At 30.6% G+C, this 14,285-nt stretch overlaps 1 protein-coding gene across 1 annotated transcript; it reads right to left on the bottom strand.

Moving 5' to 3' along the window:
- Nucleotides 1–1,097: 1,097 nt before the first annotated feature.
- On the bottom strand, nucleotides 1,098–7,581 carry LOC132759812 (probable DNA-directed RNA polymerase subunit delta). Its single transcript, XM_060751667.1, has 4 exons — nucleotides 7,518–7,581; nucleotides 6,604–6,951; nucleotides 5,848–6,024; nucleotides 1,098–1,816 (listed from the first exon to the last, which is right to left on the bottom strand). The coding sequence occupies exons 1-4, from the start codon at nucleotides 7,578–7,580 to the stop codon at nucleotides 1,724–1,726; spliced, it is 681 nt and encodes a 226-aa protein (XP_060607650.1). The 5' UTR covers nucleotide 7,581; the 3' UTR covers nucleotides 1,098–1,723.
- Between the last annotated feature and the right edge of the window lie 6,704 nt (nucleotides 7,582–14,285).

Below are 14,285 nucleotides of genomic sequence, written 5' to 3'. Positions count from 1 at the left end.
CTCTTGACCAAAGTGATACATTTTATATTTAACACATTAAATTTATGGTGTGCAGCAATGGAAAGTTTAATAAAGTGATGTTTTTGTTTTGTTTTGGCAAAGTTTCAAACTTACATTATCATTTTGACCAATTTAATAGCAGACGAATGTTCAATATCAAGACAATGGCTGCCGAATTTCATTCTGGAAATTGTGTATTCTTGGAAATTTACCACATTAGTGATTACTTAAATAAATAAAAACAATAAGCATACATTTCAAGAAAGTATGCACATTGTATTATCTACATCTGCTATGATGAACTTACTCTGAAGAACAACAAATTTTGATAGGCAAAGATTGTTGCTGAGAGTTGTTCTAGGATGGTTATATTCAGTACCTAATCGTAGTAAGGAAAATACATGTATTGAACTTGTTGAAGAGGTTATTGCTTCACAGATTTTTTTATTAAAATAATGGCAGAACCTCCAGATAAACGTCAACGGACTAATTTAACTTTTGAACAAAAAAAAACAAAATCATTTCATATAAAAACAGTAAAAAGGATGTTACACAAAGTGATATTAGTGTTCATTTTTCAAATGTATGGAACATTAGAATAGGGAGATCGACAGTGATTGACAATTTAAAAAACCAAGAGACAATAACTAACTCTCCAAAATCAAAACGTGTGCGTCATCGAAGTGAAAAATATGGAAATCTTGAAAACGCATTGTTCATGTGGTTTAACGATATGATAGCTTGAACGATGCGATAAACTATTTAGAACAACAGGGTACCCTCTTCGATCTGAAATATTTAGACTCTCCCTGGGCGTTGATGTCTGCTGTAAACAATACAAAATCAAACGAGGTGCAGAAAAGTATCAAAGACTTTTTTCGTTAATTGACAAAGACAACAAACAGTGTACAATCAATTTTTAAAGGTTTAACTTTTAAAAGTCCTATCATTGTATGTGTGTTTTACTTTCTAAAGTTTTATCATTTTCATATCAATCTTTAACTATTTTAGTTGTTATTATTTTAATAAAGTTGTTGTATTATGTGTATGATATGTAATGTGTATAATAAAGTGAATACATAAACACAAAAATCTCTTTCATTATAGATGTTTATTATAGATCTAAATACATAATGTCCAGATACCAGTGAATAAGCATATCATTAATGATGAAATTCAATATACTGACAAATTCGATATACTGACATATCATTTGGGAACCAACGGTGTCGTTGTAATGAGTCCTGACTGTATTGAATTTGTTGAAGAGGTTATTGCTCTACAGATGGCCACAATTCAGAGGTTACACTGTAGTTTGTTTGAATCAAGAAAAAATGTTGTCTTTCGTTCATTTTTGTTTGATATATTGCTTTTCTGTGTGTTTCTGACATTTAAGATCATTGACATGTAAATTTCTGGTACCAGGAGTAAAGATATGTAGAATTCACATACTCTGAGCTGTCATTAATCAGGGGTGGGGGGGGGGTTAACAAAACAAGAAAGTGACACCAAACATTAGATATACAAAACTGACTTATGTAGGAAATAAACACAATGATTACACACGAAGAACAATATTTATTGCTAAAGAATAATGAAGAATATAGAACTGAACAAATTTCAGATACATGTACTGAACATTTAAGTAATAACTATTATTTAACGCTCCAATTCCACGTGGTTTATGTCCGGGTAACGCTATACATTAGGTCGACTCGTTTTATTACTTTGATTCAGCTATAGCTTCGGCCTCTACACATATATCCACTACGGATTCCATAAGAGTTGACATATCATTAGACATAGCATCGACAACCTGAAATATAGATGTATTTGTTTGACACAGGTGACAATGCTGACAATCAAGAAGTATCTTAAGAATCATATCATCACTTACAGTCGTTGTCATTCTGATTAGTATAGGTTTTTTTGTACATACAAGTTTAATACGAAACTATATATTTGAAACATTTTTACACCGCTTTTATGAGTCAGGGAAGCCATTTGGAAACCCGGCACATTTATTCGAACCTTTATAATATTAATGTTAGCTTCGGTACAAAGTGAAAACAATCAGCAGCCGATCGCAAAATGACAACAAAGTCAATAATTTTTTTTATCATAGCCACTTCCACCTTTATATAAATTGACCTATTGATTTAGTAGTTATGTTCATATCATTTTCAGTAATTCCTATACAGTAATATTTCGTTAACACTTGTTCATATCCACCGAGTCCAATCGTTCACTATGTTTCCCAGGCGGAGAACGCATGAAGAGATCAATTTTACAGGTGGAAAACCGATACTGTGGTAAGAAAATTGTCTTCAATTTCTTTGTAAATGCATATTTCACAAAACTTTATAGCCTATTCTGATCTCGTATGATTACTTTATCCGACAGGCATCTCAAACTCGCCAAATCTTTGTTAACTTATTAGATCATTATCGACAACTGCACAAGAAAAGTCACAAAATTGGTAAAATCGCTCTTTGATAGCCAATAACTTGACATCCAAGCAAACTTCTAAACATTTGTATCGCTCTAAAGGTTCTTTATTAACATATCCTCATCCACCAAACGCCTGTTCTATTTCTATTCCGTATTTTTGGAGTATAATATCGTTTAAGCGAATTTTCAAAATGAACGCATGAGCCGAACTTTTCATGTGGTTTTATCAGATTGCAAAATGAACGCATGAGCAGGCGGATTTTTTGGTTACTCCAGTTTTCATGGATATCTCACATGTTATCGATCACTGAACCTTAGAATTCCAAAATTTTCGTTCCGAATGTTTGAGCAAACAGAATTCCTATTTTCATACCTTATGACGAATTGCTTATAAGCAATAGATGAAGGTCTGTTCGGTTCTGTGAAAATATAATAAATTCCTATTGCTAAAACTTTGAGTAAAATATTTGCAAAATACAACATCATTGGTTGATGGTATGTTATAATTAAAGATGTAACATACACTTAAAGATCCTGTGACTCAAAATTTTATGTTCTTATATGAAAAATCTTTGGCTTAAATAAAGAATTAACAATGTTAAAAGTTACAGAAAACCTTTTTGATAAGGATATTGCCAAAATTTAAAATTTCCGATAATAAAAGGAGATAATTAGAAATCTGTTTTTTGGTAAAAAAAAATCAGTTTTGCATTCAAATAAAAATTTCAAAACATTTTTCCTCAAGAAAGATCATATAATGTGTTTAATAATGTCAACTTCTTAAGTATATGTTTTTCATAAGAACTAACTTTATATACAACTTTCGCAAGGATGTTACATCCTTAACCTTTTCCCTTATATAAGCGTGTTTCGACGGCTTTTTGCCCCCACCCCCACACTTTTTGAGGCCTCAAACAGTGAAAAAATGTCCTATTTAGGCCCCAAACACTGGTTTTCGTTTGAGAAATGTTGTTAAAAAAGTGACCACTTTTTCGGCGCCGCCCCCCATCCAAATGTTACATCAGGGGGTTGCCTGAGTGGGTTTGAAGGGGGGCGGAGTCCCCCTCATCGCCAAGAAAATTTTGGACATGTGACAGGCTAAAATGGCCTGAGGTCGATCTTAGGATAACTAGTAACAGACACTGAAAAGCCTTTTTCTCTATCTCAATTCATTGATAAGTTACAGCACTTTAAAATCAGTTTTGATGGGGAAAAAACAATGCAAAATAGTTATTTTTGGCAATTTTGAGACGTCCGCCCGTTGCCATGGTAACAGGAATTTCACGATTGAGCATGCTGTTACAGAGGCTATGGTGTAGCCGAGTTTCATCAGTATTGAAGGAAGCATTTTTCATAGTTTCATAGCAGTTTGAACTTGTTACAGGAGGCTTTTCAATGAAAACGGCCATTTTTCGCAATATGCTCATGTGGTAAAAACATACAGGATCTTTAAGCAAGAATATATATATCAACTTCCTTACAACAAAATGAACATACAAGAAAATGTTGAAATAACACATATTTTTTTAGGTTCATTATAAGTTTTTTCTTTTAGAAATAATACACTTTTTATTTTAATGAAGAATAGGCAAAGTATTTATCAAAATGTGTTTCAAATTACCTCCCTTTATTTACAGAACTTTAAATTCGATAATATCTATGTAAGATTTGTAATATTGGTAATAATTTATTTGAGTATCATGTTTATCATATTAGACTATTAAAGTTTTGAGGTACAGGGACTTTAAAAGAGTATACATACGCTATTATTTGTCATTTGTCCTTTGTTTTATTTGTTGTTAAATATTATGCATGTGTGATAGTAATTTTATACAATTATTCAGGATTCCTGATTTAATTATCAAAGTACAATGTACATATTTTGTAAAACAATTATTTACAATGCGTGCAAAAATCAAGGATTTTTCCAAAGTGTCAAGTAAGATTATTATATAAATCAGCTTAATGTCGTCAGTATTTGATTTTATTCAACATGACAAGACTTAGTTATCTCTCCGTTTTATGTATTAAACAATATTCATTTGTTTAAGTTATTCAATAAGAGGTTGTTCATTAAAGCTGATAATATGTGTTACAAACGAGGAATTACTTCAATTTCACACGATCTTTCCCAACAGACCTCGTACTTTTGCTTATTAGCATATATATACATACAGCGTACAAAGTATATTTTAATTTGTAAAAAAAGTGTCTCTCACTTATTTGAAATAAAATTTGAAATTTTTAAAGTTTGAATATGTTAAATTTGTTAGATAATTAGGAAAAACTTGGGTTTTTAAAAATACCACCTGCTCATGCGTTCACTTTGCAAACCTATGAAACCACATGAAAAGTTCGGCTCATGCGTTCATTTTGAAAATTCGCTCAAACGATATTTACTCCAAAAATACGGAATAGAAATAGAACAGGCGTTTGGTGGATGAGGATATGCTAATAAAGAACATTTAGAGCGATACAAATGTTTAGAAGTTTGCTTGGATGTCAAGTTATTGGCTATCAAAGAGCGATTTTACCAATTTTGTGACTTTTCTTGTGCAGTTGTCGATAATGATCTAATAAGTTAACAAAGATTTGGCGAGTTTGAGATGCCTGTCGGATAAAGTAATCATACGAGATCAGAATAGGCTATAAAGTTTTGTGAAATATGCATTTTCAAAGAAATTGAAGACAACTTTCTTACCACAGTATCGGGTTTCCACCTGTATAATTGATCTCTTCATGCGTTCTCCGCCTGGGAAACATAGTGAACGATTGGACTCGGTGAATACTAGTAATCTGAATACATGTACCGGGTATCACGATACTTAGTTGTGGGCACTCAGCACGGACTTAAGATTAGGGTTGTATGAGTTTGTTCATGTGGAACAGTAAAAAGTAGACTATCATATACCCGCAAGCACTAGACATAAATACACACGATTGTCGCCAATATGATGTATAATTAACTTTAATATCATTTTCGTGATGTTCAAAGATAAAGAGGACTTTTTCCTGAGGTCTTCATCTACCAGTAAAGCTAGAAAGTCACCGTATGACCTTTACAGTGACGATGTGACTTAATATCAATCAAAACAAATCCCCAATTAATACAATTATTTTCAGCGTTTATATTTATTTCAATGACCTGAATATGTAAATATCTTAAATTTTCTCTTTTATTTCTTTTTCATGTTTTTTACAGAGCGGAATTCTAATTATAATAAGCCATGTAGATGTACAGTTTTTGTCACAGGAGACGACTACAATGAACTTTCACAGCTGTTAGTTTAAATAATGTATTCAGCATTCCTGTGTTGATTGATTTGAATTAAACATTTTAAAACCGAATAAAAACGTAAAACACTTTTGTTCAATACTTCGTTATAGGATACTTACGCCTTTCTTTACTGCTTTATCCAGTTGCTCACAAAATTCTAGAAAATTATCAGCGGCTGTTTCATCATCATCATCATTATCATCATCATCGACATTGGATTTGTTTTTTCCACCTTTCTTTCCACCTTTTTTCCCACCTTTCTTTCCACCCTTCCTTTCTTTGCCATTCTTTTTACGCTTAAATTGTTAAAAAGATATACATGTATTTAGAGATACCATTGACGAAAAAAAACAACTTCTTTTAACGATCATAACAATGTTTATATATACTTTGCGTTAAAAAATAATCATTATGTTTCTGGCATGACATAGCCTTCCATTAAATCAATGTAATACCCTTTCAATTACATTTATATATATAAATAATATCTTTCTTTACATCTTATAAAATTCCCTTTCCAATTAGTAACTCATTAGCCATCAGTCACTACTCACTAGTTTGATGTTAAATTTACACAAAATGATATGTTGTGAAATGAAACTGGCCTTAATAATCATATGGTTAACTTTCTACTTCTGAAAAAATGATACAAGTAGGCCTACATCCAAAAGTTGTTTATATGCGCACATGCTCATCTAACGTTCTACCTCAGCTATACGATACATAAAGAAAATTTATTTGGCTGCTCTAAATCACCAAGCGCTTTAGATTAACCTTTTTAGATTGATATCTCTAGTTGTAATTTGAATGAAATAATTTATAGAAATAAGTGTTTTCAATTGAAACGATCAATTTAAAAAGCAATAAACTCTTACTGTGTCAATTTGCGCCGGAACCTCATCGACAGTTTCCGTATCGTCATCAGTACTAACAGATCCACTATCGACCGATTCCCCATCATCATCGTCGGTACTAACGGAATTATCATCGGCAGATTCCGTATCGGCAGATTCCGTATCGTCTCCTGCATTATCGGTGACTCCAGTGACAATTTGCGCGTTGCTCTCTATTTCCGAAAGAGAACTACATGCTTGATCGAGGTTCTTGAATACGTCATCAAAGTTAGTGTCGATGTTTCCAATAGAGCCGTCTTCCAAATCATCACAAAGGTCATCAAACCGTTTTTCTAATTGTTTCTTTGCTTTATCTACTTTCTTCTGTTTCTGCAAATAAAATGGTTTTGGTAGTAGTCCAAAAAGTTGGTAGTTATTGTAAATTTATACATGTGTATACAATGTAGTCCTTTTGATGAGTACTCGTGTATTTGCTCAGTCGAAGGCTGTGGTATTCGTTAAGGGTTAGGGTTAATGAACGAAAAACTTCGTTACAGATAGTGCATAAAAAGAGCCTGAAAGTTAAATTATGTCAACCAGAGTCTTTCAAATTGATCTATTTGTGAAAGACCCTGTACGTGTCAACTGATAAGTACCTTTCTTTAATGTGTTTACTTAATCTTGTAATCTCCTACACACATAATTTTCAAATGAAACGTTTTATTATATTCTTGCTTGTGGCATGAAAATTATCATATTTCTTTCGTGGCTACCGCCACTCGTGAAATATTTATTTTCATACCACTCGATGAAAATAAATCATGTATTTATAGGTAAAACTTGATTATCCTCTATTTATTATTATTATTATTATTATTATTATTATTATTATTAAAGCGAAATCTGATTAAATTATTTTATATATTGTATTTATCGTATCGGGTAAATGTACTTACTGCAGGTGCAGAAGCGACAAATATGAGGCAGCAGGCCAGCAAACCAATAACTATCGTATTCATCTGCAAAAGTAAGATATTAAATAATGAAACAATTATTCAATATTTTATGCGAAGGGTGATTCATATTAATATGTACAACTTATCCAGGAAAAATTTGCTTGACAGATTAAAATATTTATTTTATACACAATGTTTATTTTTTCGTTTTGACTTTACACAAAGTTTCACATTTTCATGGTTCTCATAATATGTTAGAACTTTTACGTCAATTGATCTATTAAAGCTATAGACTTTGTTTAACAACGAATACATCATTCAAGGTGGAAGGCAATAGTTATGAGAGGTCAGGTCTGAATAATAAGTACTTAATCTAATAATCGAACTTCATTTTCCGTTCATGGGCGTCCAAGTTGAAATCGTGAAATCGTGAAATTTGAAATCGTGAAGATCAAAACGCGAATTCGCCAAGTTGAATTCGTTAAGTTAGATTCGTGAAACTAAAATCGTGAATTCATCAAGTTGAAATCGTGAATTCGTGAAGTTGAAATAATGAATTCGTGAAGTTGGAATCGAGAATTCGTGAATTCTATTTGTTGAGCATTGTGAAGTTGTAATGTCCCTCGTCGGTCTTTCGTATATTTGCTATCAGGTCCTACCTTCAAAATTAAATTAACCAGTGGAGGTAACCTGAAGAGTTTATCTTCTTCAGATTTCATGTTTATACTGATTGACTGGTGGCGTTCTTCGACCTGATCAATGCCTAACACATTTAAAACAAGAAACCAATCTAGAAACCGTGCAGTATGATATTACACTAGGTACGCAAATATAACATAAGGTACGAAAATATAATATTAGGTACGCAAATACAACATAAGGTACGCACATGTCACAAATTTCACAGAATATATTTTACTTATTTTCAGAACTATAAGAATGAATTGCTTTACACCTTTGACTACGCATTAATTCCGACTGAATTACACTTAGCTCAATGTCTAGACCTTTTTCTAACTTTTATAAAACGCTACATATGCAAAAGGTTTGTTTGATAGATGAAATATTTCTTTTGATATTAAATTTTGCTGGTCTTCACAATCAATTAGTATTTTAAATATTTTAGCTAGATAGCATTAATTCTAAACCACCCCTATTAGTTTGTTCAATTTTGATAACTAAAACGTCGATTAATATATAACTTCCTAAATAATTTCTTTTTAATTAATTTGGCAATATATTTGCTTGAAGCGTTACCCTTCCTTATTTTTTTGAATCTGTAACAGTACACAATTTATTTGTTTATGAAACGACAGAGAGATATCAAAATGAAAGTCAGTAATTATTTCGTTCTTTTTTTATTTTTATTTATTTATTTATTTATTTATTTTACACTAGCTTTTAAGAATTCGAAGTAACTGTGGATATACTTTAAAACAAAAAAAATCTCGATAAATGAAATTTGTATAAAACTCTAATAGACCGAGATAATTGGAGAAAAAATCGTGTCAGCGATGTCCATCCGAATTATCAGTGCTATGTAGTTCGTAGTTTACATGATAACTTACACAAAAAAGCATAAAATAAAAATATTGTTTACCTTTTTTAAAAAAAAAAATTAAAAGAAAATTCACAAACTTACCTTTAAACCTTTCAAGTCTTGCAGTAAGTTTTTTCTAAGGTCAAGCAGGTATATATACCCGTAACGCCGACACAAGGAGTTACCCCAACGGCAACAACGTGATGTTCCATTTTATATCTACAATTAAATGGAAGTTTGCTCTCACGTTTATATGAACATTTGTTTATTCTTTTTTCCATCCGATTAAATATCGTGTCTTAATCGTTCCTATTTTACATAAAATCTGTGATATTATCAGCGCATAAATTGGTGTCCTCAAAAAATAAACATTCTGGTATGATTTTCGCCAAGTATTTGACCGGTGAAATACTTTTGTTTTGGGTATGTTCTAATTGTTGGACTGGACCTTGACACAAAAAGGACCTATTTTGAAGCTCTAAGATTATTGTAACTTTGTTTTTGTATTTATTCCTTTCATTATCTGTTTACATCAATATTGACATGCAGGAGTGTTGTAAATTCCTATATAAAAGTATGCGATTTATTTCTCCAAACTTTAACAACCCTGGATAGTTACTTATTCACCATTTCAAAGCGTGATATTAATTAAAGTGGTAGTGTCCCATTCGTTAGTGAAGAGACGCTAGTTCGAATCCTGGAAAAGACAATTTGATTCTTGCGTTATTTTTTGTTTTAGATACATTTGGGGGCAACTATTTGGATATAATTCCTCGTACATTTATATAAAAAAATAATAATAGTAATATTCTTTATTTCCTCCAGAAGAAGAGCACATTTTCTTTACAATTATACAATTATATGTTCCTTAAACTTTTCAAACAAAGACTTATTGATTGTTGTACTCAACAATGGTATGAAAATATAACGAATTCTAGTAGATGTTTTCACTATAATAAATTTAAATCACTTTTTTAAATGTTGAACGATACTTATTAATAGAAATACCATTTAAACATAAAAAGGCGTTTTAATTTTCGTTGCTCCAACCAAAATTTTCGTTGCTCCAGACATAATAATATCAAGGGAAGAACGTAAACTTAATGATTAGTATAGATTGTGAATATTTTCTTTATATGTAAAAAATACAAACAAATCCGTGATAAGTATTTATTCAATTGGTATTTTGGCGGAAAAGAACTACATGATTTTTATGTATTAATAGGTACACGTGATATAATCACATTAAGGAAGCTTTATGTTTTATGTATATGTTTTAATGGATAACATAAACAACTAGTCTTTTTACGCATTAATAAACATTGTTAAGGTGACACAGCCATATCACTATTTATTGTTGTATGTATGCTATGTATTTTGGGCTTGAGGCCTTTGAACACAAATAAAGTTATTTGAATCTTGAATCTTATAATGGAACAAGTAAAATATTAACAATGTAAATAATTACAGAATATCTATAGTTAAAGTATGAAGACCATAGATATTTAAATATATACACACATTAATATAATGTATTTATCTTTTTGTAAATAAATAGATGTTAAATAATAATATTGATAAATTGTAAAAAGTCAAGATAAATAGCATTATATAATCGATCAATAAAATAGTTTATTAATGAAATTTTATGAAAGTGAAATAAAATTCTTGTTTTCGTCTATCACATTAAATGAAACAAAACCGCTGAACATTTCAAGTAACTGATTGTCTGCGCTATATGTACAAACTCCATATAGTTATCAATTCAAAGAAATTCATACAGTTTTGCCATAACCCGGGGATATTTTATACTCATTTTTTTCCCAAGTAAATTCGGGAATTTAAACGACATTTTTCATTTAAAGCATGTTTTTTTTTGCGGAAAAAAATAAAACACAGTTTTAAATTTTAAAAACCGAAAAAAAAACCACTTTAAGCCTTTTTGTATTTTCTGAGAAAATACCAGAAGGGTTTATACTTTGAAAGTATCAAAATTTTTCATTGTGCCCAAATTTAGAAACTCTTTTCATAAGACTTTTTTTATGGAAAGGGTCGTTTAAAATATTCTTTTTTTCGGGTATTTTATCGGGAAAATCTACAAAAAAATTTTAAAAAGAAAAACATTTTTCCAATGAAAACTTAAATATACCCAGGGGAAAAACCTTTTTAAATTAGGGGGGGGCCCAAAAACAAAAAAAGTCTGCTTTAAAACCCTTTTTCACCTTAAACTGGGAGGGCGTTGGAAAAGAGTTTTTCCCAAAACCAAAAAAAATCAGTTTTCTCTGTCTATTAAATTCACCAGGGGGTTTTAAAATTTACTTTTTTTTAAGGGGGAAAATAATACAGTACCCAAAAAACTATTTGCTAAAATTAATTTTTTTCCCATTTAAAAAATAGAAAGTTTTAATGAATATATATTCTCGGGAACACCCCCCGGGCCCCTTCAAGCAATCGGCACCGGGGGCGATTTCAAGATTTTTCAATCCCCGAACTTGACGGAGATTCCCGATTGTTACTTTTGGAAATCCCAGTATGCTCCCCCAGTATGACTCATTCCGGAGGCCGGGGTAAAAATTAAACGCCGCCCGCGCGCGCACACCACACACACACACGCGGCGCGCACTCACCCACGCCGCCAACGCCACCATTCACACACACCACACACACAACACCACACACAACACAAGTTTTGAATACCATTGTCTTGTTCCGCCTTTCTAGCGGTAGAAACGTCCCTCCCTTTAGCCTCACGATTCCTTAAACAAAAACTGTGAAAAATTCTTTTCCCGTTTCTGAATAAGCTCTCATATCTTTTGCTATTAAGTATAAGGGGATGTTCCCCGGGTCAATTCAATGGTAGGGATACTATTCATCGCGCACCTGCTAAATTTTCCCACTTGGACCATTTTTTTTCGTCGACTCGAAGGAAAATACCAATTTTATTAAGAAAAAAGAAGAGTATTAAAAAATCATGTACGCCCAAAGAATCTATATACTTAGATAAATTTTGCTAAAAAAAGTTTATTAAGATTTTATGCCTGGTTTAGGCCTGAAAAACCCGGTAAGTGTTTTTCTCGAATGCCTCCCATCGGACTTCTCCCAAACATATATGAAATAATTGAAAACCCTTTTTAAAAATTTATTTTAACTACCGGAACATAAACCGATCATGTTAATACCCATTATTCTTATTAGTTTCAAATATTTCTATTCAAAATCAGTTTTTAAAGGTTTTTTATTAAAAAATGGAAAAAAATCCTCCCCACTCGGACTCAACTTCAGAATCCCCATCGGACCTAAATTTATATACAAAAATTTTGGAAAAACAATTGCTGTCTTAAACATTATTATTTTTTTTAAAATGTCTTTATTTCAACGTTCAATTTCATATTAATTATTAAGAATTCAATGGAAACAGCATTTTTAAAATTTGATACTAATATTTAAATTACTAAAACAGTCTCGTTAAATATGTTTTTCAAAGGATTAAAAAGGGAAAAAATTTGTTTTTGAAACAATTCCCGTTTAAAAGAGTCGTTTTAAAATAAAAAACAAATTTGTTTATACATTTTAAAAAAATTTTAAAAAAACGTTTTTTTTTCCCAAAAGTATTTTATTTTGCCATAGGGGAAAAAGGTTTTTAACCACTTTGCACGAAAGGAAGCACATGGGGGAAACATTTTGGGCAGGGCCAAAGTTTGAGCAAATTTTTTTAATTCCCAACGGGGATATATCTCATTGAGGGGAAACCAAAAAAAACAAATAATATTTTTTTTAATAATTTCTTTTTTCATTTTTTTGCTTTTAATTTTTGGACAATTTTCATAAATGTAAATTTCATCAAAAATTTCACGGGAGGATAGTTTTCAATAAAGAAAAAATTTCCGCAAACAAAAAATACAACTTTTCCATTTTTGGATTTAAATTGTTTTTGTATTTACTATCTTTAAAGGTTTAAAACCATACCTTAAAGGGTTTTGAATATAAACTTAAAACTTTTATATTGAAACATTTTTAATAGAAGTGAATAGCAGAGCATAAGGACCCAGAAGTGTTCAACTTAATCTTTTGTTGTTTTTTCTTTTGTTTTTTTTTTCCCATGGGAATTTTTTATTTTTGTTCAATGATTTTTATGTTCTTAGGCATAACTTTTCATTAATTTTTTCACGAGTATCATTATTGGAATTTTTTACACGTATTAAGGGGTTAAACTTCCCCTTTGAAATGTACTTCCTCCCTTTATGGCGGGATTTTTTCTTGTCTGTTGATTCCTTTTCCCCTTGTTTATTTTATTATTTTAACTTTTTCATTCAAAATATTCCTGAAAATTTTCTTTGATTTTTTAAATATAATGCTTCAAATGAAATTTACAATATTGTATTTCCGAAAACTTTATTTGTAAAGATAATACCGGGAATTTTACATTTCAATAAAGGCGAAAATTATTAATATATTTTCCCTATTAAGTGTAAGTTTGAATCTTTTTCAAAAAGAAATGAATGCCATTATGCATACATGTTATATTTTAACGAATTACATATAATGTGGACAAGCATTGCAGTAACGTATTTTACATATTTCCTTTATGTTTGAAAAATTGTTTTAGTACCCATAAATATTAATACATTAATTTTATAGACAATTTCAATTAGGTAACAGCCTGAAATATAACTTTACATTTGATACTTTAAAATTACCAAAAATTATGGTTAAAGACTGCTATAAAAAAAAAACTATGATCTTTGTTTTTTAAATTTTATTTTTTTCTTATTTTGGGGTAAAAAACGTACACATGATTAACTTTCATACTTAAAATTGTCAAAGTTGTTAATTTAATTTTGTGACGCCGTATTATGGGCAGTTACATTGACTTTTTAACCAGTTCATGACAACATTTGATTTACAATGTTGTTTTTAAAAAAACCTTTTCAAATAAACCGTTTAGATATTGACTTCTTTATTTCAAAAAACCCTACCAAATGCTTTTTAAAAAATAAATCCCCAAGTTTAACAACACGAAAAACTTTGGGTTTTTTAAATTTTTAACAAAAATAAAGTCAGAAATTTATTAAAAAAAATGCGGGCCTTTAATATGTGTACGGCCCCAAAACAGAATTTTTAACCCCTTAGGGAATTTAAAAATGAAATACTTCTTTTAAAACACCACATTTTTTTGAACACAAAAACAAAATTTATTTTTAACCCAAAACCCCCCTTTTAAATTTCTT

Source organism: Ruditapes philippinarum, unplaced genomic scaffold (genome assembly GCF_026571515.1).
Source record: "Ruditapes philippinarum isolate M1 unplaced genomic scaffold, ASM2657151v2 ctg2955_1_1_1_1, whole genome shotgun sequence".
Classification (NCBI taxonomy): Eukaryota; Metazoa; Mollusca; class Bivalvia; order Venerida; family Veneridae; genus Ruditapes; species Ruditapes philippinarum.
This window is presented reverse-complemented; position numbering and strand designations above follow the sequence as displayed.

What these genes read in the sequence shown, in the direction of transcription:
- LOC132759812 (XM_060751667.1), bottom strand. Translation starts at nt 7,580, where the DNA reads ATGAATACGATAGTTATTGGTTTGCTGGCCTGCTGCCTCATATTTGTC. An exon ending in TTCCGGCGCAAATTGACACA is followed by an intron (nt 6,025 to 6,603) that starts GTAAGAGTTTAT and finishes TAACAATTTAAG; the next exon opens with CGTAAAAAGAATGGCAAAGA. An exon ending in ATAAAGCAGTAAAGAAAGGC is followed by an intron (nt 1,817 to 5,847) that starts GTAAGTATCCTA and finishes TCTATATTTCAG; the next exon opens with GTTGTCGATGCTATGTCTAA.